Here is a 27,497-nt window from a genome sequence, read left to right as displayed (position 1 = left end):
TATTTATTTTTTTTTTATGTTGTAGAATATTTAAATAATAGTTTAATTTTTAAAATTATATTTTATTAAATTCTATTTGTTAAAGTAAAAAAAATATATAAATAATAAATTGAACTATTCTAATTAATTAAATAAATAAATAGATTGATAGATAAAAGAATGGAGATAAAAAAGAAAATAAGTTTGGACATGTGAGGAAAGAGAAATCAAAATGAAAATAAAAGGAAATCAAAATGAATGGAAAGATATTTATGAAATGACTCTTTTATGATAAAATGAATGAAGATAATGATAAACAATGAAGAATCTTATTAAAAATAATAGGGAAATATGTAAAAATGAATGAATGAATAAATGTATTCAAGCGATTGAAGATAATTATGAGCATTTATAATGGAAAATAGTATTTGTTTTGTTTAAGATTAATAAACAAAAGAAAGGAAGGACACAGATAACAAAGGAAAAGGATATAATTTTAATTAAGACTATATTAGATAGAAAAATAATTAACAAGGAAAAAGGGGCAAAAAAGTTAAGAAAAAAAAAAAAAGTTAAAATAAACTAAAAAAATCAAAAATACACAGTACAAAATAGATATATTAGAAATGGTAATTAACATTAAAATTCTTTCTTTTAAATTTTAATGAACCCCCAAACAGTTTCGAAAGTCAGTTAAACTACAAGGTCTGCCATTTCTTAGAATAGAATTTAACATAAAGAATCACTGAATATATAACTCATAAACTTATCTCACTAACAATTTGCAGTCCCTCTTCACTCACTCACTCACAAATTCATTCATTCACAATTATCAAAATATCAATTTATTTTATTTCAGTTAATTGCATTACTAAATGAATTCCTCTAGATTGCAATTAAATTTTCTGTTTTTACATGAAGTTAGTATTTCTCATCTTATCGCACTTAACCACATTTAAAGAATAGCGAAAATGGGATAGAGCATTCATCTTAAATACTTGATTACTGCTAAATGTAGAGCATAAATCTGGTATTTATTAACAAAATAGATACATTAAGAAGAGATAAAGCAGAAATTAAATCATGTGAATTATAAATATTTATCAAAGCAAAAGCAATTAGCGAAAGCAATTAGTTTCAATAAATTTAATGCCAAGGCATCTAGGATACGTTTGTATTTTGCTCCCAAAAAAAAAAATTTAGGAGAAATAGTTAGCAAATGATTTAATAATCAATAAATAAATGAACGAATGAACATGAGGGAATTAATAAATAAATGATTGTATTAAGGAGTAAATATACAACAGGGAATTAATTCTAATTAGAATATAAAATAGAAATTTAGAAGAATGAGTTTTTGCGTTTAAATTGTATCAAAAAGAAATGGTATAGACGATTGATTCTGTTTGCTAGGGCATTTATGCATATTTTCAATTTATTGTATCCTTTATTAAAATAATATTATTTAATTAATAGCCTAAGGAAATCACTGACATCAAGAAGTTCATGAAGCTTTGGTAAAACAACAAGGACACCCCCGCCACTGCTGGTGCCAAGAAGGTTGTCTACGTTAAGACCAATAAGAGAATCACCAAGTTCAAACTTAGAGGCAAGAAGTACTTATACACCTTCAAGACTGCTGACCCCAAGATCGCCAAGGGTATTAAAGACGCTATCCCTGCTAGTAATAATTCATTAAAAATATTTAGCACGAAATTACAAATTTAGTGAGTGAGTTAATTTATTATAACTCTAATCACGCTTTTGAGCAATTAGAAGCAATTAATAAATAATTAAAAGGTCTTTCCTACCTCCAACCATTCCTCTCTTTATTCCTGCTTAAAGTTTTATAAATAATTAGGAAACCTATAAATAATTTTTAAATGATTTATTAAAATATATATTTATTAATGAGTTTATTTTAAAAAAATAGCCTATTCTAAGATCGAAATTAAGGGAAAGAACACCAAGAAGGCTACTAAGAGATCTTGAGATATTTTACTGATATAGAGCAACATATTTATATTTATATACATATATATTCAATAAGAAAGTATATAATATAAAAAACTCAATAGTAATATAATCTTAAACACATGTACTTATATACTTTATGCTGCTTTATTTAAATCATTAACCAATTGATAAAAAGTTAAAACCTCTTCAAATATTATATATACTATAATTAATTATTCATATCATTTGTGTCATAATTATTTATATCCATCATTTGTCCTGCATATTTTATCAATCGCATATTTAAATCCATCCAAAATTCAAATCGGCAATAGAAAAAATTATTTAGTCATTTTAAAAATATTTTAAATATCTAAATCTTGTTTTTCTCGCTTGCAAACTATTTTAAATGTAGTAATACTTCCTCTATGATCTACATACCATTAATTTAATTAGTTTTGAATTTTAATTATTTTTTATGAATAATTTAATCTTAATTAAATATTTTCAAAGACTAAATTTAAAATTTGTCAAATAATTTTTTATCCAAAACTCTCAAGTATTTGTTACTCATTCTTGCAACAGAAAAAAAAATATTTTTACTAAACTAAAAGAAACTAACAGCAAAAACTCATAAATAGATATTATTTTTTTAAAATGTAATGTAAAATAATTTAGTTTAAGATAAAGATTTTTAATTAAAACTAAATTGAAAGAAAAGGAAAACAAAACAAAACTACAAAATTGCTTTTTAAATTAAAGACTAAATAACAATAAAGTATTTCTTATCAATTAAAATTTTTAAAATAATAAAAAAGGATATTTTAATCATGTTTAATAATCAAATTAAATTTTATTTTCTTATCAATTTTCTTTCTTTTATTTTTTATTAATAATTTTATTTATTTATTAATTTTAAATTCTTTTTTAAGGTATTAAAAATTTAATTAAAGAAATTAATTTTTAAAAAAATTCAATAAAATTCTTAAACATTAAGCAATTATTAATGAATTAGCAATAGCATTAGTTTTAATGATGATATTTATAATATAATTATTCTAAAAAAATAAATTAATTCCAATCAAATAAGAATGTATCTCACTCAATTACTATTAAAATTATTTTTATTAATTTTAAGCAAATTTATCATATAAATTGGTTTATATTAATATTTAGTAAATATTTTAAATTCATTTGGAAAGATAACTACTATATTAAATGTTTCTTATCGAATAAAAACTTATTTCTATTTAAAATAGAAATCATAACTAAATTTAAAAACAATTATTTCTCTTTGTTGTTAAAGTTTTAAATACTTTATTTGCTGATAATAACATAATTTATAAAGAAAGTTCTTAAAAATATATTTCATTTACTCAATGAGCATCAAAAAATATCTTTTGTTTAAATTTAGTGATTTTGCTAACTTTAAATAATAACCAATTGGATAGAATATACTAAGCCAAAATTTGCGAAATCCTTTAAATCAAAGATTAAATTTTTTAAAAATAATTAAAACTATAAACGTGTAAATAAGTAAATAAATTTATTTTAAATTTAAGCATGAATAGATTAGGATAAAGACTACTTAAATAGGGTTATAGCATTTTATAAAAAGGTAGATCAAATACAACATAGCTTTCAAAGTCCAATGCAAATTTATTTAGCTTGTTCAATAAAAATGTGTTCAGTTTCTCATAGTAGAATGAGTAGAATAATCATGAAATATTGATTGAGAATAACTCAATGTAGAAGAATTCAAAAAAGAAAGAAGCAAAATCTCAACCAAACGAAATTATAATAAATAGTAATCAAGATGATGATATTATTGATAGCAGCATTTATGATAAGGAATTTGAAAAGGCGAACGATGTTTTTGTAGAGGATGATGAAATAGTAGAAAACATAACTCACACATTAGATGAAAATGATAAGGAGCATCCATACATTTTTTAGACAAAATATGGAAGAGTTAAGTATGTATAGACTCCTCTTAGTCTCAAACTGCAATCTTAAATTACTAAAGCCTATTACCTTCATAATACTATGTCGTCTAATTTTATAAGAAAAATAATGAAGGAAGATTAAACCAAATCTTTATTAATCTTTAGTCTAAACACAAACTACAACAATGCAAACCAAACCTTTTCTGCAGTCAAAAAAATGGTTGAAGAGTATTACTATGGAACTGAGAATCGCCCAAAGAATCCTTTCCGTAAATGCACTACTCCTGAAGAGATATACAACTTGTCTAGACGTATTGCTATTGAGTAGAAGAATTTTTTGTCTCGTATTTGCATCCTTGTTTCACATAGTGGATAGTTAAGAATTAAGGGTTCAAATGTGCCTTCTTCATAACTTTTAAGCTAGCACTTAGGAAAATAGCAAGAAGGAGCCATAGAAAAGCATGACTTCATAATCCCATTTTAGCATTGGTAAGGTATTCATTCAGCTGAGCAATATGAAAGTAATGGTATTCCTATTCCTCAGTTAAATGGCAAAAAAGTGTATCCAGTTTATGGAGTTTGGCCTCCTACCTAGTAGCATTATTTGAAGCTGCTTGCTTAGTATCTATAAGACAATAAGAATTATCTCAGAGGAGTGGAAAAGGTTTGTGATTTAGGATGTGGTTCAGGAATTTTAAGTTTTATTATTGCAGAAGCTGCTCCAGAAGTAAAAATAACTTCTCTTGATAAATATGAAGCAGCTGTTAGGTGCACTGGAATGAATTCAGCTATTTTAAGTCTATCATCTAGAATTAGAAATGAAATTTTTGATATTACTGAAAAGTAAAAGAATAATAACCTAGTGGCTAACCTGGAAAAATTAAAGTAATTATTTGATTTAACATATTTTTTAAAATTATATTTTTCAAGAGCTGCTTTTGTTTGTTAAATAAAGTAACCTTATTTAATTGTTTTTTAAAATCTAAGCAATATTAAACAAAAAATTGGTTGATAAATCAAACAACTTTCTTTAATCTCTAGAATTTATTGTTGATTAAAAAGAATTCATTAAAGCAAATAATCTTTTATTTATCATGCAACACATACCCCTTTATTGAAAAGAAACCAAATTCAGTTAATATTTTTAAAAAATAAAAAAATTTTTTTAAACAAAATGGATATTCCATGATGGATTTTTATCTAAAATGTTTTATTTTAAACAAAAACTTAAGAAAATCTAGAATAGTAAAATTATTTTTTAGATAAACTCAAATAAAATAAGTTCAGGCAAAAACCTTATCTAATATTGAAATATAGAAGAAAACTTGAAATTTTTCTAAAATGAATAGAAATAAAAATTGGATTTTAGACTGCCTAGGTACTTGATTATATGTAGAAACATCCTAAAATTGAAGAAAACGTTTTAAAAAGCAATTTAAATCAGGAATATATACTTATTTTTTATATAAAATTGAATATTTTGGATAAAAGAAGAATTTAAAAAACATAATTTTACTCAATTTTTATTTATTGATTATTAATCCAGAACCAAAAGCAACAAGTTTTAATTACCAAATTTCTTACAATATTAAACATTCATTATAGACCATAAGTAAATAACTATGAATTTTAGTATTATGAGTGTTAAATTCTCTAGTGTTGTGAGTATTACACTAAATTATTAAGATAAACGCCATAAATTAATAGTTTACATTTTTGCAATTTGCAATCACCCCACCGCAATACAGACAATATGCATATCAGCATATAAATAGAAATAAAAAATATATTTTTTAAATTTTTAATCAGTATTTTAGAAAGAAAAAAAATATTTGATCTAACCAGTAGCAAGCAAGCAAGCTAACATATACCTAGTGGAGTCCTTCTTTCGATATTTTTGATTCTATTTTGCATTTCTTAAGTTTTTTCAATCGTTTTTTTTATATTTAAATTGCAGCTGTTGAAATAAGCAAATCAAAACCTTTAAAAAATTCTTCATACTAAAATAGAAGCAGCCTTTAAATTTAATTGACAAATAAAAAAGACTCTAAAAAAGAAATTTGAGCTATTTCAATGTGCTGTTATTTTTATTTCTTAATTTAAATTGAAAAAACAGCTAAAATAATCATTTTTATCCAAACATTATTTTAGTTTCAAATTTATTTCTTTAAACATTAGAGTCTTTAAAATCTACATATATTCATTAAGATCATAAAATAAACGATGTATGTAGGTTGGTAGGTAGGTTAGATTTTAAATTGGTTATAAACTTTTGATTTATTTGATATCAATAATTAAATGTTTCTATAAATAAATACTGAAAATATTTACCCATTTAGTAAAAATGATATCTAACAAAAAACAAACATCTAACTATGATTTTTTATTTATTATAATAAATTATATAATTTGCAAAATTATCGTAATCTTTTATCAACCTATTTTTTTAAATAAAGTTAATAACATAAAAAAATATAACATTATAATAAAAGTGTATTTTCTTAAGAATAAATAGATACAGTAACTGCAAGAACTTTTTTTTAGTACGAACCCATTTCTATTTTGTTTGTTTATTTTTATTATCTTCATATGCTTCAACTACAAACAAACATTATTTTAAATAGAAAATAATAATTTTAATTAGTATTTTAGGCAAAATTAGGATTATTTTGTAACAATTTTAGAATAAAACTATAATTTTGTAGTTTTACAATAAAAAATATTTTATTTGATAATTAAAATTCTGTTTGCAATAAATAACTCTCCCCCATAAGTAAGTATGAAGAGGCAATTTTTATAAGAAGCCTATAAATTAAAAGAGTGAAATCTCTAATAAAAAATTGAGTTCATTATTACACTTGAATAACTTATAAAATAGAAAAAACATTTAGCTCATCACCCACATTTATCAATCTATCTATCTCTCAGCTTTTACTTTCTTCTATGAAAAAATTTACATCAAAATTAAGTTTAAAAACTAGTTTGTGTTTTACAAAGTGAAAAATATTTGTTCAATTTTTTTTTTTTTTACTTCTAATGTAATATTTATTATATATTTAACATAAATGAGTAAAAAAGTCTTGAAAAATAATTTTTCTGAATTTTTAAAATATTGAAAATTTATTTCCATATAAATAGACTAGATACAAGTTATGACCTAATAATTGCTAATCCTCCCTGGATAGCAGCATCTCCATTGACAAATGATAGTGGTTTAGAAGCAGCTAATTATGACTCAAAAGAAGAAATGTTAAAAAGCAGCTTCTAATTTGCATGTAATATTTTCAAATCACCTAATAATAAATTTTAAATATAGTTTTTACCTTGAAATGATTTCTGATCATCTTTTTACAATTTTTATTAGAAAGTAATTTAGTTAAAATAATAAAAAATGATATCAACCATCATTATTATCATTATCATCAAACTAAGAATATTAATCAAAAATTTAATATAAAGTAACCCAAATATCTAATTATCTTAAAAAATAAAAATCATAAGCATTATTTAAATGATTTAAGAATACCAGAATAATTGGCTCTATCAAAAAATCAAGCTGTAAAATAAAATAGTTCTTATAAATTCGATAAACGCTAAAAGAATTATATAATTTTTATATTTTAAATTTTTAAAATTTTCAAAGTAAACTCCTTTACTTTAGTATTTAAATTTGCAAACTAAATCAACCATTTATTTTTCCATAATTTTTGTTTGGATAATTTAAAAATGTTATTTGAGCCAATTCTTTGTTACAAATCTCAAATTAAAATTAATGGATGAATAAATAAATGAATGAATATACTTTTCCTTTTTTTTTTTGGAAATAAAGAATATAAAACAATAAATAATATTGATTTTAGTTAAGTTTTAAGATAATGGTTGAATTCATGCATGCAAAACAGGGTAAGCAGCTAGTTTCAGTATTAATTATAATTAAATTGACTTAGTCAAAGAAAGAATTAAAAGATTATGGAACAATTCTATGAACAGGGAAAATTCTCTTGTTATTTAACTTTTATTTATTTTTATAAATTTTGTTGAATGTAAGTTAATAGGGAATATGATAAAAGCTTATTTTTATTTTTTATACACACCCCCACAAAATCAATTCATTCATTCTAATTAAATTAAACAGATTTGGTTTTTTTAATTTTTTGTTTTATTTATTTGTATGATAACTTACAGCTTTTTTGTTTCTATCTAATAATTATAATTAAATAAATAAAAAAGAGGAATGCTTGAACAAGGAAAACAAGAAGAGCCGCAAGGGGCGCTTTTTATTAGTTTACAGTGATTTATCTGAAAATCTAGGAATTTAAGCTAAAGATAGAATATAATAATTGTGTGAGTAGCATTAAATGATAATTTCTGATAAGAAATCTGTCAAATTGGCAGCAACTGATTTGTATCGCAAAAACGATCCAAATTATGGCCCAAAAAGTATTTCTTCAGTGATACTTTACGAAATAACTCGTGTGTGACGGATGTATAAATCAACCAATAATGAAAGATTGGATGATACTTTAGATGAAGTCTTTCTAAAAGGCTTAACAAAAATTAAGCTAAATATTAATTTCAATAAATTTCAAATAAATTATCAACACAAAAACAAACTTAAAAGCTAATATAAAAGGCAGTAAGTACATATTCTCATCATAATAAAATTAAGTAAAAATTAAAATTAATAAATGAATGAATAAGTAATTCATTGATTGAGCTAATTGTACTTTTTTTTTCTCTGTAACAGTATTAAATTTTTCCAGTTTTTTTGAATTATTTGTGTATTTAATTTTCTGGATTAACCAAAAATAAGATTAATAACTCATAAAAGGCTGATTTATATATTTTTACTTTATTTCATGTAATTTATCAGGAAATAATCATATTATAGTATTTAAATATCGAATACATTTAATTTAATGTGGAAGGTTTATAAAAAGAATACCACAAACCATGATAATTATATGTTTAAATAAATAAACCATGATTTAAAATTCATTATGAAAGAATTAATGAATGATTTAATAAAAATTTTTAATAAAACCTATTTTTGGATTCTTTTATAATTAAATATTATAATTTTATTTTAAGGTTACATAACTTGGCCACATGATTATGCTTCTTAACAAAAACAAAGCAAATTATGCTTTATTAGTTGCAATTATCGTCAACTAAACACAAAATTTTTTGGATAAATTGTTTAAAACCTTAAATGCATTTTTAAAAATAATATACAACAAAATCATTATAATAAGAATAATCTAAAACTCTGAAATCGAAAGAAACATATTGAAATTTGTTTTACATTAAATTATATTATGAAAAAAAACAGTTTTTTTGCAAATATTAAACCTTTCGATTGATGGCAGATCTCAAATGAATTTGTTTTATTTATTTTTTTTTGGTAACGTAAGTTAGCGATGTTAAAATTAATCAATATAGAAATAAATTTTTTTTCCTTTTTGTGGTTAATAAAAATTGTATTACTTCGAAGATAAAGAACATTCAAAGAATTATTAAAAGCAGTAATTTACTATATCTTATAACACTATACTATTTATAACTCTATTTATTTGAAATTCTTAGACTTACGGTAGAATATAAAATGTTACATTTCTTTATTTTCAAAGAATTTATTGTCAAAAAAACATATAGACTTTCCTATTATTAAAAAGCAAATTTCACACAAATAAATGATAAATTCATGTTTTTTATTTAGACAGCTGTAATTAATTCAAAGATTTTTCCCATCATAATATAATTGAAATTATTAAATTACACATTTTTAATGCAATTTAATACATAGATCTATCTTTATTATCAAAAAAAGATCATATTTCTATTTAATTTTTTATCTTTAAGTAATGTTTTTGAATAAAACTAAGTTTTTGATATGTATTTCAAGCTGGCACGAGCTTTATGCTTGCAAAAAATTTAAAATATTAATACATTTTTTTACATATCGGTAATCTTAGTTATTTTTATATAGGATTCATTATCATAGGATTATTTATTCGCATTTATTCTTGAACAAAATTGTTTTGCTTGAAAATAATTTAAATGATTTACTTATAGGGTTGTTAAGTAGATGGTAATAAGTTATTTCCTTATTGCTTGTTAATTAGGCTAATAAAAATAAATTTTATTAAAGTTGAATAACATTTTGTAAAAAACCACAAACGAAAAATATTAAAAAAGTTAAAGAAAACTGATTGGGCTACCACACATTTAAGCGATATTGATTACTGTATGAAAAAGTAATTCTTCTTACCCCTTTAAGAAGCACAACCAACAAATTTCAAAAATTTTAAATAGAATTACAGTAAATATTAGAAGGAGAAAAAATAATTTGAAGTAAAGCAGTTGAACGATAATACTCATAATATTAGCTTACAACAAAAATAATTAGTACTAACAAAAAAAAGTATTAAATTAAAATGAATGTAAATATTACTAAAAAAAAGTATTTGAGTATTTCAATGAGTATCTTTTATAGTGAATTTGTGTAAAAGAGTTATTTAGATACTTAATTCTCTCCATAATAGTTTTAGTCAACAAACCTTCCTCCATAACAATCATATTTTTATTAGTTCATTATTTCTTTTGTTGATAATTTAAGTTATTTATACAAATAAGCATACACTTTTTAATAAATAAATTAAAAGATTAAGCTCGTTGAATATTAATTAAAAATAATTCGTATTAATTAATATCTTCTCAAATGATGCTTTATAAAAGATATGCAAGTGTTTCAATTGTAACTTTTGTTTTTGCTTAAATATAGCAACTGTTTGAATTATACTTATCAAAAAATATAAATATTAGCATAATATGAAAAATAAATCATCTTTTTAAAGAGCCTTGAAATAAATAAAGGTGTTTCTTCTCTTTTTAACAATAAAAACCTTAAAAATATAGTTTAACAGTAAAACTAATGTAAGTCTTTTTAAAATAAAATATAGTAGATAATACTAAGTTAAGCTTTTAGCTTAAAATAATTGGAAAAGCAGAAGTTCTAAATAGAAAAAAAATAATATTGTACTTATTTAAAATGTAAAGATTAGTAATATTTTTCTGACAAACGCACTTAGTTACAGATGTATTGGAAGTGTAATCAAAAGATATACTTAATATAATATAAAATTAGATATATTTGGTTTTATTTGATGTAAAAAAATTGTTAGATAAATTTATTAATATATTGATAATAGTCTTATCATAAAAATTAGCTTATACTTTTTAAATAATTTTTTTACAGTTGATCTAATTCAAAAAGATAAATAATCTCGACCACTTAAGTTAATTATAAATTTCCTTTTACTAAAATATAAGGAAATGTATAATTTATAATTTTTATTTGGTTTAATATTGCAATTACATCTGATTGATCATTCAGACAGAATACAGTTAAATGTGAATTTTAAAAAAATAAGATAAAAACGCTATTTAATTTCAAATTCCTAGAGATTTAAATTTTGTTATCTAAATTAGTTCAGAGAGACCCCATTAAAGAATTTACTAAGATGATAATTAAAATAGTATATTAAAAAATACATTAATTGCTTACCATAAATAACTATCTTTACAATCAAGTTTGTATGAATGAAAAAGAGTACATTTTTTGTATTTTTTATTAGAAATTGTATTTTCATTCCAAATTAAGGATTACTTTTAATTTGTTTTACAAATAAAGAAAAAGACTGTAAAATTCATTAAAAACAAAAGCATGAGTGGCTATAATCAAACGAAAAAGTCTTTACCTATAAGATACTCTTTTTATTTAAATAAATTTTTCTATTGACAAAAATACGAATTTTTAATTAGTAAAATTTATTTTTTTCTATTCGAATTTACTCATCATATTTTAAATAATAATGTATCATACATTTTTATTTATCTAATATCAATTCACCAGTTAAAATATTAACATATGAACAGGATCATGCAAGCGTAAATTATTGACCATAAGATTAAATTTTTTTTTTTGGAAATCAAAAAGCTAGTCAAACTAAATTTTTATGATGTTTCTATTATCAAAATGTTCAAAAGGTTTTTATTTTTACAACCAACATGTTTAAATTTTAAGACCAGAGCGAATAAATTTCTTTTTAATTATCAGAAATCTAATATTTCTGCTCAGCTTAGGATTTATTTTTCTTTTCTCATAAGTTTTTAAATATATTATTGAAATGTTGATTTAAATACTAGAATTTTTTTTCCATGACAAAATATGCAAAATTATATAATATTGCAAATGAATATTTTCTTCATCTGAAGCAAAGATTTTGTAATTTATTTATTTGAATAATAAAGTTTTGAAATAATTTTTACAAATTTAATTAAAAACAAAGGAACACATAAAAATAAATTTTATATATCTTCAAAAACAGAAATATTTCTGAAATTTTTGGATATTAAAAATTATTTTAATTTAAAATATTATTTCAAAATTTAAAAAATATTGTAAGAATTTTTAGGTTTCTAATAGTTCAATAATGATTTTTATTAAAAATAGATCTAGAAAATTCCATTTTTTATTTTTGATTAAGTTGATTTTTTCTGATTTATAAAAAAGAGATAAATAAGTATTATAATTAGCTTGCATTTTTATTACACACTTTTCATAGCTTGGCAGACTTGAAAAGATTAAATACAAAAGTAAAATGAAAAAAAATTAAATAAAAATTGAGAATTCCCTCAACAATGATATAGACTAGTTTATTCTTTTAAATCTTAATATCGCTTTGATAAATATCGTGGAAACATGAATAATTTAAATTTGCATTTTTGATGAAATTGAATGTGAATTCGTTTGGTTGGTTTCAAAAGAAATAATAAATAGAAAAATTAATTTTCGACTTATTTTACTATTCTAATAAAATAAATATTAAATAAAAAACATATAAACAGGATAGCTAGCTAATAGAGGTACTTTCTTAGAAAATCAGCAATAATTAAAAAAAAAACAAATTATTTCTATATAAAAAAAGGATATTTGTTCAATCAAGGTACACAAATTTTCAAGGAAAAAATTTAATAGTGAAATATGATAGGATTTATTATTGGAGTTGCCATATTTGGAGCTTGGTCATTCTATATTGTAAATGTAATCAACAAAGTAGTGTTCAAGACTCTTAAATTTACTGAAGAACTTGATCCTAATTTAGAGGAACGTTTCAAACCTTTCGAACGTTTTGAGAGAAAGCTATGGAATGTTAAAGAAATGTACTTTTGTGGTATATTTCTCCTTCCAATTAGAGTTGCCATAGTTGTTGTCGTTATGATCTTCTTAACCTTGTTTTTATTTGTCTTGGTAGGTTTCAAGCCAAATGCTCACAAGGAAGAATATCCTACATGGAAACGCAATAGCATTGTCTATGTCTCTAGAGTAATTGCCCGTATTATTCTTTTCTGCTGTGGCATTTACTGGATCGATAAGAAGAACGCTTAAATTCATGATTATGATAAAGAGTATCCTCTCTCTCATAACTTACGTAGTGGAAAGAGCAATCGTGCTCCTATTATTGTTTCAAATCATGTTACTTGGATTGACATTATGTATTTCTGCAGTTGCTCTCACTTCCCTTCCTACCTCTCTAAGAAGGACGTCTAAAATATTCCTTTCTTTGGTGCTGCTGCAAAAGCCTTCTAATGTATTTTTGTAGATCGTGAAAGCAATGAAAACAAGCATGAAGTCAGAGATGCTATTCGCGCACGTGGAGAAGGTATAAAAGAAGGCAAAAACTTCCCTCCAATCGTTATCTTCCCTGAAGGCACAACTTCGAATGGTACCCATTTGATCTCATTCAAAAAAGGTGCATTTGAAAATCTACTTCCTGTAAAAATTTTCTGTCTTTAGTATCCTATTCGTCATGTAAATGTAGCTCTAGATGTCTTAGGTTAGGGAATAAATGTACTTTTAGTTTTCTGCCAACTAAAGAATAACTTATCTGTAACTGAATTCAACACCTTTTATCCTGATCATCTTAATCTTTCACACGATAAAGAAGATGATTGGAAAATATATGCTCGCAAAGTGAAAGACATCATGCTTGCCGCTATGCCTAACAAGAAGAATTCAGAAAGCGGTTTTAGAGATGTAAAAGAATACGAAAGTATTATTTTCCCAAGAAAAGAAAAATAAACAAATAAGGCTGAGGAAACCACCACACCAACAGAGGGCAGCCAAAACAAAAAATATGATTGATTGATTCATTTATTAACAAATTAATAATATATAGATAAATTGAAAGCAAAAAGAATTCATTCAAAACTATATAAAATAGATTGAAAGAGATTTTGATCAGCTAATCATTAGTTAAAAATTAAAGCTAAAAAGAATAAATTATGCAATACTTTTAATAATTACTTGTTTTTAAATTACTAATACATCACCCTAATATATCTAATAGATGTAGTCAACCTCAACAGGCTGGCGTCATCTAATAAATTATTAGTTTTATATTAAAGTTCTTTTAATTTACTTTTACTCAAGTCTCGTATTGTTTATCTATTATTATTATTATTATTATTATAAATTAATTAACCTATTGATTTCTTTGATTGATTGTTGTTTTCTGCGATAAACATTTCTATATATGTATTTGTTTATAGAGCTATTTTTAAATAATATTTTTTCATTTCTCTCTTATTTAAATTTAGCATTATAATCAATTTTTAGCATTTTGATTGTCCTAGAAATAAATATTTTTCCTTTTTTCTTTAATTTATTTCTATGAGTTTAGAGAAAATTCTAACGCAACTTTTTATTTACCTCTTTAAAAATTTATAAATGTTAAATTTAATAAAATGTATTATTATATTAATATTTGAGAAAAACAAACAATTTTATAAAAAAAAGTATGTCTTTGGTTTGTCCATTTTAATAGAACTTTAAAGATTATTCTAAATAAAATACCTTTAAAAAAGGCTTACGAATTCGTTTCTATGATAATTTTCTATTGTAAAAAATGGTTTTAGGTATTCTTTTTAAAATACTTAAGAAATTTGCTCGAATTTTTGTCTAATCTGAAAGCTTTATTTTAATTTATTTTCAAATAAAAACAAAATATTTAGATAAATCAATATTTGAAAGAAACAAATGAATATTTTGCTATTTCAGAGATTTTAAATTAAAGCTATTTAGAATATAAATCAAAAAAGTAAAAAGTGTCAAAGCGAAAGATTATTAGACATTATGTTTTTAATTGCTTACAAAATATTGAAATAGATTAAACTTTCATAAATGAAAATGTAATTTTTAAGGATTTTAATAAATAATTACTTTTTTTAGAATTATATAATATTTATATTTCTCTATATATTTAAAATGTGAACCAAATAGCCAAAATCAAAATCCTTCTAACAATTTATAACAACAACCGATGCTATTTATTAAATAAGTAAATAATAATTCATTACATATATAAACTTTTTTTAAAAATCAAACCAAACGAAAATCTGTTTTTTCAAAAATGGTAGCATTTCTTATAAAAGTAAGAGTTATCTAAATATAAAACTAAATTGATAAAAAACAAATTAAGATACTAAACAAATATACATAATCTCTTATATCTCATAAAAAAAAAAAAACTAATACTCAAGAATTTAATAAATTAGTTATAATAAAATGTTTACTTTATGAAATTTTTTTTGTAAAATTCATAACTTTTTAAATTCAACTCTATTGATTTTCAATCTCAATTATTTATTTTCTATAATTTATTTTGCTGATTTTATCTTGTTACTCTTTTCCAAATAATGAATGTGTATGCATATATTTATTTATTAAGTGTTTTTGTGAAATTAAAACAAACATTATAATTGATTGGTTGATGAAAAGCATTAATTACTAGTTTTTTCTTTATTTAAATGCATCAATATTTTGAAAATATAATTTAATAAAATTTAGGTAAATTATTTGTGGTTATTCCTTGAATAGGATTTTTTTTATCGATATATATACAATAGAAGAGCGATAAATAAAATATAAGTACGCATAAATTAATTTTGTGTTTATGATGCCTACTGGTTTAATTCTATAGATATTCGTTTTTTTTAGTAAATTAAGTTATTTGAATTTAAAAAGTATTGGTTAATATAGTGAATTTACCTAAAAAACATAAGAGATTCAAGTATTATTATATCACAGTTTGAAACAACAACTTACAGATAATTCTAGGAAAATAATATTGATTATGACAAAAGTTGGTAGTAAATAGATGTAATTGAAATCTCATTCTTTTTTTAGAGGAGTATCTTAGGAAAATTGGATAAAAAATATTAGTAGATTAAAAAAATATAAAAAATAATTATAAAAGTGAAAGATTAGTAATAGTTACATTCGAGATTTTTAATAATTATAACAAAAGATATTTAAAAATTGTTCGAATTCTCAGATTAATTGGTTGGATGGAATAACTATTTATCTCCCTCTCACTCAAGTATTAATTCTAATCAGGAAATCAATAAATGCAGTTAGTTTTTTCCAAAAATTATTTTGATACATAATAAAAGGTTAAAAGCAATCATCATATAGTTCGATTTATACTTTTCTATCAGATTAAGCAAAGTGTTATTATAAAAAACTTGTATTTATAACTAGAACCAACAAATCTTTAATATAAGAAATATTTTAAGATCTTTTTAAAAATTAACTTCTTGCTTTTACTTAAATGCACATATTCTTAGAGATTACTGGCATAAAGAGTATTTTGTTTTTGAAGTTAAATCCTATTATTTTACAATAAAAAGTAAATATGTACATCTAAATTATTAATGGAGGAAATTATATTTACCTTAAATCTAGGTTATGTTTTTAAAGCTAAGAAGTAAAGGAGCATTAAATAATGGCTTTCAACTTTAATTTTATAAGATGCTTCTTAAATTTTTACTAATAATTCCATATATCTAAGTGAATGACGATGTAAAGGCGCACTTACGAATATGCATCACTTATTTGAATTTATCTTGATAGTCTAATAGAGATTATTAAATAATATTTCAAATTTCTCTGACATTCGCTAAATTAAAGCGTAATAAATAATTCAATAGAACAAATAATTGTTTATCTGTTCCATGTACTGATGTTATATGCTAGATTGATCAATCAATTAATCATTCAATCAACCAAAAAAACAAAAAACCTATTTAATGTTTGCACTCCATAATCTATTTATTTCTCACACAAAATTTTAATTAAATCATTGCTTGAAGCAACAAGTTTTAAACATTATTATAAATTATAAAATAATGATTTCGTTATTCCGAAAGAGTGAACAAAATTTTCAGATTTGAATTGTCAATCGAAATCAATTTTATTATTTTAGTAATTGAATTGATTTTAATGTGATGATACTCAAAATATTTGGAGACATAGTTTGAAAAGTGATTACATTGAATTTCAAGTGAATCTATTAAAGGTTGCTATTAGCAAATAAATATTATATTCTACATTACATTAAATCTTTAAAAAGTAATTTTATTTGAAGACCTTATATTTAATAAGTATTTTACTTAGTACAAACAAGACCCCCCTTTTTAAAACTATAATCAATTTAATTTTTCCGAATATCGCCCTTAATTTAGTTAAACATTATCAATCTCTAATAAGGAAGTTCATTATATTATTTGATAAATTCAATTCTCAGACCACAAATTTTTACTTCTTTTAAATCTCTTTTCGACTTTCCTACTTTTAATAGCATTAAAAAATAGGTAAATAGATTTATTGAAATAAAAATAAGATATAAATTGAATAATCGAGGGGGAATTGGATTTTGTTTTAATTATTAACATAGATAGATAGATAAATAAATAAATAAAGCAACTAAAGTAATATATCTATCCATTCAAAAAGCTTTACAAATAAAAGGAAAAAATTATTTCTTTCCTTTATTTTGTTCTTGCTATGGTCAATTAATATATATAAAAGAATTAATTTTCGATGTTTTATTTGCAAGCAAAATACACTTAAAGAAGTAAACTTTTTATTATTTTGGTTTGATCTTTCTGTCTTCATTTGTTAATTCAATTTTTATAGCGCAGTAAATATATTAATCAATTTTTTTATAGATTTCTAAATATATTCTTTAGCTTATTAACAAAATAATTAAATAAATTGCTTTTTTTCAACTTTATTTTGTGGGAAGGGGATATTTGTGAAGATAGAAAACAAATAAATTAATTTGTTGAGTGGGATAGTAAGTAATTTAAAATTTAAGTATTTTTCTCTCTATATGGTTGATTGATATCTTAGTCTGTAAGAATAATAATATTTCATGTAGAGTTTTTCCTTTCTTTCTACTAGCTTTTTTCAAAATTAGAAGATTTATTTTCTAACTTTTTCCCAGAAATAGTTAAGTAAAATAAATCATAAAATTGCTTGTGATCATGTAATTTCCTTTATTCAGTAGATACATTTCTGATTCAATAAATCAAGCAATAGCTGTAACTTCCCTATTAAGCTGAGGGGCCTAACTTAACATACTTATCATCTAAGACTGATTTAGTGGCCATTCGTCATCTTTTGTTTCCATGTAATATTATATTTCGAGCAAATAGAACTTTCTCAGAAAGCTATACTTCATTTTAGGAAGGCACGTTAATTTGTCTAATAATTTTAAATCAAGAATAGGGCGTAGTTACACATTAATGCAAAGATCTGCTGAGGTTACTTTGCTTCTAAAAACACAGAATTAATTTAATCAACAGCTTCACGCATTAACTTACGAAAATAGATTATATCTATTGTGTGAATATATTTACATGTAGGAATTATTAAATTTTAGTATTACTCTCATTGATTGTTAATAATAATCCTTGACTTTTAAAATGTTCTTGATAGATTTCTTAAATAAAAATGCTTTTTTTGCTATTTTGAAGTTAAATAAAAATACTGGTTTTAGCTGGAAAAGAGAAAAATTGGATAAATTTGTAGTTGATTTGAGAGTGAAATAATTCGTAGCTATTAATTGCTATCGTCTGTGTACGCATTAAAAGTGTTTTTTTAAATGTTTAATTTAAAAGTTGATACTTTCTTTGATTGGATTTTATTCTGTATGCAATAGGAATGAATATACTGATAGAGAGAGAGAATGACAAAGAAATAAATCAATAAAGAGAAAGTGCTTGATACTTAGAGGGTAGCTAATTACTAAAATGATTGTTTTTAAATTATAATTAAGGATAATAAATATATAAATATTGTAATAAATATCTAATCTAATTTAAGAATTAAAAATTTATCAGAAATAAAAACACAATAAAATTTATCAGTTTAAACAAAATCAACTTTTTAATTTGCGGATAACGGGTAGGCAAGAAAAAAGTTAGGAATGTCTAAGAGTTCCTCAAAGTAAAAATTGATTTATTACTAACATAATCTATATTTATTAAACAATTCATCCAAATTAAATAAAAATGAATTAGTAAAAATATTAACTAATCAAAAACAGAGAAACAAATTTTGATTAAAAACAATAATAAATTGAAAAAAATAAATTAAATTGAAAAAAAATTATCTATATAAACCACCTATTAAAATGGATAATTGCTAAAATGAAATTGCAAAACTGATAGAAAATTATTAATTTTCTATTCCATTCAGTAATAAAACTGAACATATGGACTATCCAACTGTAAGAAAATCCCTTGAAGAGCAAGGCTGCTTACGTAATTTGGTAGGAGCAGCAAGTGGCTACTCTGCTGCATTTTAGAATGAGCAAATAAACCCTTACTAATTTGAAATTATCTAAAATAAAGATAATTTTTTCGTTAAAGGAGGAACCCAAAAATGGCACAAAAACATAGTAATTCCCTAAATGCAAGTTAAACTGCTAGAAAGCAACAATTCCCCAAATCCTAAGCAACTAAATGGCGCCTTTGAAATTGAAATGAAATGTTGGGCAAAGAAGGAAAATGGCCAGTTTATAGAAATACAACTTGAAAATAATTCAGGTGCTAAAAAAATAGGGAATAATAATTTGAACACTAATAGTGTTAATAGTATAACTCACAATAACAACATTTCTACATGTGGTAAAACTATTAATACCCTATAAAACTTGGATAAAATTGTTAAATTTTCATCACTAAAATTTTCTTCTACTGGGTATTTAGAGTCAGAAATCGCGAAATCTCCTAGCGGCTAGAACAACCAAGTAATAAAATTATTCATTTTTCAGGAAATTTTAATTGCAAATTTAATCCGTCTGGCATCTTCTTTATTACTACATAATTTGAATTGCTTCAGCTTTAATTTTTTGTCCACACAAAAAAAACTTAATTTTTTAGTAAAGTATAAGTTTTGAATATAATAAAAAAATCAAGATTATTTTTGAAAGCAAATTTGTTAAATTTTTATCTGTAATTATTAAACAACAATCTTTTTAACAAATCAAGTCTAAATATTATTTGATATAGTATATCACAGACTAAAAATTTAATTTAGTTCCTAATAATTGATTGAGCGTAACACAAAATTGAAACATTAAATTTCCTAAAATAATAAACAACATGAGCTTAATTTTGCTAATTTTTTCATTGCTAACTTTGCACACATAGCGTCCCCCCATTTAAAATTACAAATTTTAATAGATTAAATATATTCTATATAGTTATTTGAATTGACACTTTTAATACTAAAATATCTTTTTTATTCTATTTTAACAACCGCACATTAGAATTATTAGCAATAAACATTGTCGTCTTTCTCTTAATTTGTAAAATTTTTCATCATTTAAAAACGTATTGACACTCATATGACGACTCATTCAAAATTATACTGTTTTAATTATTAATTTATTTTAATCCTTTCTATTCCCTTTTTAATTAATATTTTTCTCCCTTTTTTTGTTGATGAAAATACCGTTCTTACTTACTTATTTTTGATATTTGTTGGTGGCATACATCTACAAATAATAAGGAGAGCTTAATTTTAGATCAGAAATAAAATAAAATTTTTCACTTTTCGACAAATATCCAACAAATTTAAATAAAATTGTGTGAAAACAAATGTTAAGCTATTGAACAAAATTCAAAAAAGAAAAGCTCATTTTTTTGAGTGCAATTTTGCTTACCTTTTTTATTTTAGAAACTTTCAATCTTAATTAAAAATTGATCTTTTGAACTCAATTTTGCCTATACTAAAATTCAAAAATATTTCGCTTTTTTTCCAATTAATTTACCCCTTTAAAGTTTTATTCAAATTAATTTTTCATAAGAAGGTTGGTTCTATTTCATTTTTTAACAAAGTTAAGCAAGTCATTTCAATTTCTAACAATTCCTTCATTTTTAGCCCCTCCTTTTCATTTAATTCTATACTAAAATTCTGAAATATTAAAAAATATAACAAGGTACCCACCTTTTTTAAATTACCTATTCTAAAACTGTCGCAAACAATAGCTCATCATTATGCACATTTTATCTAATTTTGAGCATTTTTTCATATTAATAATTCACAAAGCATCTTTAACCATAGTATCTTTTCTTATAAAGCTTTTTCTTTATAACTCCATAATCAAATTACACAGACAACCAAAAACTGCTTAACATTTATTTAAATCTTTTAATTGATCAATTTAAATTTACATTAAACACATTCTCTCACTTACTTTCACAATTAGAGGAAAAAAAGTATTTGGAGATTCTTTAAAAAGCCTGAAATAATTAAATTGCTTATTTTACTTCTGCAAAATAATACTATTCAAAAAATAAATCTATAAAAGCAATCAATCAATTATTAATTCTTTGCTGTAAGTCTGCAAAAAGCAAAAATTAATAAATTATTAAGCAAATAATGAGAGCATTTAGATAATGTAAAAGCTTAAAATAAGTGTAAAAGCTTAAAAATAAATGGTAAAATCTGAAAAAATGTTTGTGAATATAAGAGTTTTTCGATTAAAAGAGTAAACAAAAACAAACTCAACCAACAGTTTAAATGTTGATCAAATAAATATTTAAATTTGGGGGACTTGCTAAAATAACAGCAAAGTGAATAGTTCATTAGATTTTTTTAATTTAAGAGGATGATGCAATTATTAATTATATCGTACTAAATATTTAAATATGCAAATTAAATAATCATGTTTTAATATTCAACAACTAGAACCCAGAAAATATTATTAAATTCAGGATATACATATATATCTATAAGTTAACTGCCTAAAATACTAGACAAATTTATGATATTTACTTCTCCCACCCAATTACAGTCAGTGCTCGTAAGAAATCTAGACAATCTCGCGTAATAGATTTATATTTAAACTTGTTACTGATAATATTTTAATATTTATCATATCTTTTCAAATCTATCTCAACAAAAAATTAATTAATTATTTTCTATTTTGCTCCTTTCTTTCTTTTATCTTCATTCATTCATTTTTTCTTTCCTTAATTCTTTTATTTGTTCACTCATTAAATAAATAACCTTTTAAATGAATAGGCGTCATTCTCTGTTTTAATGGAGCCCTTCTTACCAAAATATCTAGACACCGTTGCAAATGATGGTCATTAAGGGATTGTAGATCTTAAAGACTTCCTGTCTAAGGCTTCTGAAAGACACAAAGTAATACTTTTAACTAATTAATTTTAAATTAATTACCCCATTAAGAAATAGTATCATTGATATCATCATAATCAGCAATAATCTTTTACAATATTACAAAATTTATTTTGTTTCAACATTTTTAGTTCTAAGATATTTAATAAATGATCTTAAGCATGAATCTAATTTTATTTTGTTTAATTTATTCAATTTTTATTAAAACACTATTTACTTAAATAATAAAGATTTTTCACCCGCTTTATCTTTTTGGCAGATTTCCTAGTGCTCTTAATATTTATTACAAATGCAGTCTCAAGAGATAGAAAGCAGAAAAACTTGTAAGCAATTCCTTTTAAATACAATATTTTATTTAACAAACTTTTCCTCACAAAAATATTAACAATTTTTTTTATACGGATAAATGAACACTTTTAAGCTAAAAATTTATAAGCTCAAAACATAAAACTCACATTTCTTAAAATATTATAAACACTTTTATTCTACTTTTAAGTATTAATTTTTGATTTGCCATCAAATTGATATCGCAAATAAACAAAATTAGAATCTTATCTAAATATAAACTTATCTTCTCTTTTAAATTAAATGCGATTACCCTTTCTTTTGATGGAATTAATAGTGAAATATTTGTAGAACTTTATAGCATACATAATCTATAACAACCAATTACATATTTCTAGAACAAAGTTTAGCAATCATATAAATATACAATTTAATTTTAATTTTATCCCATAACTCTTTAATGACGAGTTGAGTGTTACTCTTAAATTTAAATGTTTTAATTTTTTCTTTTATAATAATCTGTAAATAAAAATTTATTAATAATGGTAGCTCATACGATGTAACAAAATTAAATTTTGTTATCCATATAAAAAATTTGATAAATTATTTATCTAATAAATTAAAATTAAACAAGTTTCAATAGATATTTCACTTACTTCTTAATGTCTTAATGTAGATCATCCCCAAACTTCCAAACCATTCACACTTGCTAATTATTTTTTTTCCTTTTGGAAATTAAATTATACAAATTTTATTGATAGATAATATCTTTAATTACTTTTTTATCCACATACCTATCTATCTATCTTTTAATCGAAAATTGTATTTTTCAATTAATTTCTTTGATTGATGAGCGCAATGATGATGCAGATTTAGTTTCAACGTTTACATCCAACAAAAAATAAATTAAAAACAAAATTTTGTTTTCAATAATAAATGATCAACATCACATCCAAAACAAAACTATAAATATCTTACCACCCATTTTTTTTAAGAATTATAACAAAACTAAATCTTAGTAAAAATTATATTATTAATCTAAAAATGGAAAAAAAAACGAATATTTTTATTTCTTATTGATTTTCAACATATGAAAGTAAAGTATCTCAAAAAATATTATTTAATACTGAGCTAAATTTAACTTCTTGTTTATTAAATATCTTTTTCTTTTATCGTTAATGCATCATCTGATTATAAATATTTATTTAATATAGGGCAAAGATCAAATAATTAGCTTCCAAGAAACACTTATTGAAGCATTTATGCAATAAGAGGAACAAGTAGTGATATTACATTTCAACACTGATGGCTTAGAAAAAGAGCAAATTAGAAAAGTAAAAATATATTTATCAATCAATCAATTTATTTATTTGTTTATTTTGTTCACTTTTTGACTTTTTGTAACAATCTTAGATTACACTTTTAAATCAATTTCTGTTACTAATTTATCATTACACATGATAAATTTTATCTTTAGATTTCTAAATACTAAAATTTATTCTTTTATATAAAGGTTGAGTCATACCTTAAACCTCTTAAAAATAAGTAAGTCAAGCTTTGCTTCTCCGAACAGGAACTGAATCGCTTAAAGAAAGACAATTCATACGTATGTCTATAGAAGGAGGTAATAATTTTATAATTTTTGGTGATTGTTTAATTATTATTAAATAAAATAATTCAATCTTCTATTCAACATACCAAGAATGATTAATTTTAATTAATATGACGTATATCAAATTATGTTACAATTTAATTTTTAAATTGATAATTTAGATGTCACAATAATATCATTCAATTTATGATGTTGCGCACAAAATTATAATTATTGTCATTATAATAATACACAATTAACTCATTATAAATACATATCTTTTACTATAAAATTAGGGATTCATTGACAACTATAAGAGAGCTTACTATGAGTTAACTAAAGTATTACTAAACATTAGAAATAAATTACAAAAGGTTGAGTCCTTCTTTGTTCTTCGTCATGAATCAAACATCACCAAATTCGAAGAAATTCAAAAGAAAAGCATCAAATAAGTGTTTGAATTTAATAGGTAATCTTCAAGTATATAAGTAACCTCAATCAAAGCATTAGTAAATAATGTGTACTCTCATAATGACTAAGATCTGAGTGTTAAAAATGCTAAATCGAATGCCGACTACAATATTTTATCTCAATCAGCTTCTCCTTAAAAGATAATGAAAACCAGTACTAAAAATGACTCTATAAATAACAATAAGTCATCTATTTCATTTGACTCGAATATTCTAGCAAACATAGAAACCGAATAAAACATAAAATTTGAAAAGAAAGCCAGATCTCCTTTAAAATAAACCTAACCATTACCATGCTTTTCTATTTCTGAAAATAGAAGCGAATTTTAAGATAGTGTTTCTAACTAAATATAGAATTGTCAATTCTAATAACCAGAAAGAAACATTTTCACTCAATAACCAGAAATAAATTAAATAAACCATAATACATTTAATCAATATGACTTAAATAATTAATTATTGTATAACATCCAAGGAACCTTAGATAATAGTTCTTATATGTCTAGATATTAAGAACAATCATTTTTAAATTAAGATGCAAATCTTAGATAAACTTAATCAATTTTTAAAAATATTGATATTATTAATTATTTAAAGCTTCTCATAATTGACAACCAATTAAATTGCAATATCAACCAAAACTTTCAACCACTTTAATAATAATTACAACAACCATAGCAATAATTTTAACAATTTAATCAAAATAATAGCTCTAATTACTAAATCAACAGCTATGATAACTTTTTAAATATACTTTAATAATTTTGAAAATAACACTTGAATTTATAATAAATCTAAAAGTGTAATCAAAACTAAATTCAGGTCTTTGACAATGATGCTTGTATGACTAAATATTAAGAACAACCATTTTTTAAATTAAGATGTATAAATTATTGATATCATTAATTATTTAAAGCAACTCTTTTAAATTGATAATCAGTTAAGTTTAAATATCTACCAAGATTTTTAAAAGCTTTAACACTAATTATAACAACCATAACTACAATTTTAACAATTTATTAATAATAGCTTTAATTACTAAAATAAATAGCTATGATAACTCTTTAAATATACTTTATTAATTTTGAAAATATCTTTTTACTTGAATTTATAACCAATCTAAAAGTGTAATCAAATTAAATCAAGGCCTAACAACTAAATCCTACTGACCTTTCTAAAATACTATTAACTAATTAATCAAATAAATAAATAAAGTTTTGATTAAATTGTAAAAAATAAATTTAAAATTAATTATTAATGAAATTAAAAAACACTCAATAAACAAAACATATTAATGAATTATTAACCCTATTCAAATAAATATTAATAAATTTATATTTTTGAAAACTATCAATCAATTACAATAAAATAAATATATCTAACTTAAATAGAATTTCAATTGTATATCAATTCATTTATACTATCATCTTTATGTAATTATTCATCATGTAAGTTTATTTTAAAACACCATTTAAATAAAATAATTTATTTCTCTTCTTAGTTAAAAATATATTTTGAGGATTATTTATCATTTTCCTTAACACTAATTAATTATTAGATGTATTTATATATAATTATCTTAACGCAATATTTAAAAATTATATTATAAAATTTTTATTTGCATTAAAAATAGGGAACATAATTAAAAACAAAATACATTTAAATTTAATGACTATGAAAGCTAAAAAAATTATAACACAAATTTTTTAACAATAGTAAAAATAAATTAATGAACATACTTTAAATTATTTAAGCCTAACTTATGTTTATTTGCAGTGCTAAATAATTTTATTTAGATATTAAAAATAATCATTTAAAAATAAGATTTTTGGAAGAAAAATATTTATCCACAAATAAATATGCTTAGTGATGGTTATTCCAATAGTTAGCCAATAATTCAAAATTATAGAATTAATAATATACTAGAGTAAGATATTATATTAATCTAATTTAATGGATACTTTTTCATAATAATTAATAAAAGCATTTATTGGATTTTCATCCTTAAAAAATATTTAAATGACTATTAAAATAAAAATAAATTTAAATGAAATTTTATAAAAATTATAAGGTAAAGGGAAAGGGAAAGAATGGTTAAAAGAGATGATTATTTGAATATTTATTTAAATATTTAAACTGTCTAATATTATATACAAAATGTTTTATTAATAGCAAATAACTAATTATTTATATAAAAATAATACATTTTGCTTTTTTAAACATCTTTAAATAATGAGTGATCCTAATTATATAATAATCGATTTTATCTATTTTTAAGAAAATAATATTACAATATTATCATAGATGAGTTTTGAATAATTTCTCAAAACCCTTCCCTCCCCCTCGCTATCCTCGCTTTATAATCACTTAAAATATAAATAATATAATTAAAATAAGTTTTATCAAATTTGAAAAGTGTCTTATTCATAAATGTAAAAAATATTTATATAAAATTTTTAATTTTAATATTAAATTTTAACTTAAATAAATTAAATAATTAAAATAATAAAATAAATTAAATTTTGACTAATACAAAAAATAAATAGTCCTCTCATAGCTTAATAAATAACTAAGTTTAAGGTATTTTAAATAGTAAATTAAACTAATTGAAATTATTTAATTAACATTAAAGTTTATATTATAATTTTTCTAAAAATCTATTAAAATATTTAATATAAATTAATTTTATTTAAATTTACTTTTATGATTTA

General features: G+C 22.2%; 9 protein-coding genes across 9 annotated transcripts; 7 read left to right on the top strand and 2 right to left on the bottom strand. All coding sequences in view use genetic code 6, as the record gives it.

Moving 5' to 3' along the window:
• Positions 1 to 380: 380 nt before the first annotated feature.
• TTHERM_00812780 (60S ribosomal protein L38) lies at positions 381 to 1,971 on the top strand (the record flags this gene model as incomplete). Its single annotated transcript, XM_001008606.3, has 3 exons — positions 381 to 608; positions 1,456 to 1,663; positions 1,913 to 1,971. 3 exons carry the CDS (start codon positions 381 to 383, stop codon positions 1,969 to 1,971), a joined length of 495 nt encoding a protein of 164 aa, XP_001008606.3.
• Positions 1,972 to 3,681: 1,710 nt separating this feature from the next.
• On the top strand, positions 3,682 to 4,893 carry TTHERM_00812770 (ribosomal protein L11 methyltransferase; the record flags this gene model as incomplete). The annotated part of the gene is made up of 2 exons (XM_001008605.3): positions 3,682 to 4,766; positions 4,869 to 4,893. 2 exons carry the CDS (start codon positions 3,682 to 3,684, stop codon positions 4,891 to 4,893), a joined length of 1,110 nt encoding a protein of 369 aa, XP_001008605.3.
• A 1,896-nt stretch (positions 4,894 to 6,789) lies between these two features.
• TTHERM_00812760 (hypothetical protein) lies at positions 6,790 to 7,289 on the bottom strand (the record flags this gene model as incomplete). Its single annotated transcript, XM_001008604.1, has 3 exons — positions 6,790 to 6,822; positions 7,029 to 7,174; positions 7,205 to 7,289. 3 exons carry the CDS (start codon positions 7,287 to 7,289, stop codon positions 6,790 to 6,792), a joined length of 264 nt encoding a protein of 87 aa, XP_001008604.1.
• Positions 7,290 to 7,756: 467 nt separating this feature from the next.
• TTHERM_00812750 (hypothetical protein) lies at positions 7,757 to 8,362 on the top strand (the record flags this gene model as incomplete). Its single annotated transcript, XM_001008603.1, has 2 exons — positions 7,757 to 7,784; positions 8,112 to 8,362. 2 exons carry the CDS (start codon positions 7,757 to 7,759, stop codon positions 8,360 to 8,362), a joined length of 279 nt encoding a protein of 92 aa, XP_001008603.1.
• A 3,557-nt stretch (positions 8,363 to 11,919) lies between these two features.
• On the top strand, positions 11,920 to 12,649 carry TTHERM_00812740 (hypothetical protein; the record flags this gene model as incomplete). Its single annotated transcript, XM_001008602.1, has 2 exons — positions 11,920 to 11,953; positions 12,480 to 12,649. The coding sequence occupies 2 exons, from the start codon at positions 11,920 to 11,922 to the stop codon at positions 12,647 to 12,649; spliced, it is 204 nt and encodes a 67-aa protein (XP_001008602.1).
• Positions 12,650 to 12,927: 278 nt separating this feature from the next.
• TTHERM_00812730 (acyltransferase) lies at positions 12,928 to 14,088 on the top strand (the record flags this gene model as incomplete). The annotated part of the gene is made up of 1 exon (XM_001008601.3): positions 12,928 to 14,088. The coding sequence occupies one exon, from the start codon at positions 12,928 to 12,930 to the stop codon at positions 14,086 to 14,088; it is 1,161 nt and encodes a 386-aa protein (XP_001008601.1).
• A 2,249-nt stretch (positions 14,089 to 16,337) lies between these two features.
• Positions 16,338 to 16,786, bottom strand: TTHERM_000812729 (hypothetical protein; the record flags this gene model as incomplete). Its single annotated transcript, XM_012795761.1, has 2 exons — positions 16,338 to 16,613; positions 16,679 to 16,786. The coding sequence occupies 2 exons, from the start codon at positions 16,784 to 16,786 to the stop codon at positions 16,338 to 16,340; spliced, it is 384 nt and encodes a 127-aa protein (XP_012651215.1).
• Positions 16,787 to 18,713: 1,927 nt separating this feature from the next.
• Positions 18,714 to 19,014, top strand: TTHERM_00812710 (hypothetical protein; the record flags this gene model as incomplete). Its single annotated transcript, XM_001008599.1, has 2 exons — positions 18,714 to 18,867; positions 18,968 to 19,014. 2 exons carry the CDS (start codon positions 18,714 to 18,716, stop codon positions 19,012 to 19,014), a joined length of 201 nt encoding a protein of 66 aa, XP_001008599.1.
• Positions 19,015 to 19,423: 409 nt separating this feature from the next.
• Positions 19,424 to 25,554, top strand: TTHERM_00812670 (hypothetical protein; the record flags this gene model as incomplete). The annotated part of the gene is made up of 7 exons (XM_001008595.2): positions 19,424 to 20,041; positions 21,988 to 22,125; positions 22,324 to 22,446; positions 22,671 to 22,763; positions 23,940 to 24,059; positions 24,239 to 24,349; positions 24,613 to 25,554. The coding sequence occupies 7 exons, from the start codon at positions 19,424 to 19,426 to the stop codon at positions 25,552 to 25,554; spliced, it is 2,145 nt and encodes a 714-aa protein (XP_001008595.2).
• Positions 25,555 to 27,497: the final 1,943 nt, after the last annotated feature.

This window comes from Tetrahymena thermophila (assembly GCF_000189635.1).
Source record: "Tetrahymena thermophila SB210 genomic scaffold scf_8254799, whole genome shotgun sequence".
NCBI classification, from domain to species: domain Eukaryota; phylum Ciliophora; class Oligohymenophorea; order Hymenostomatida; family Tetrahymenidae; genus Tetrahymena; species Tetrahymena thermophila.
The sequence above is the reverse complement of the archived record's forward strand: the minus strand, read 5'-3'. Positions and strand labels throughout refer to the sequence as shown.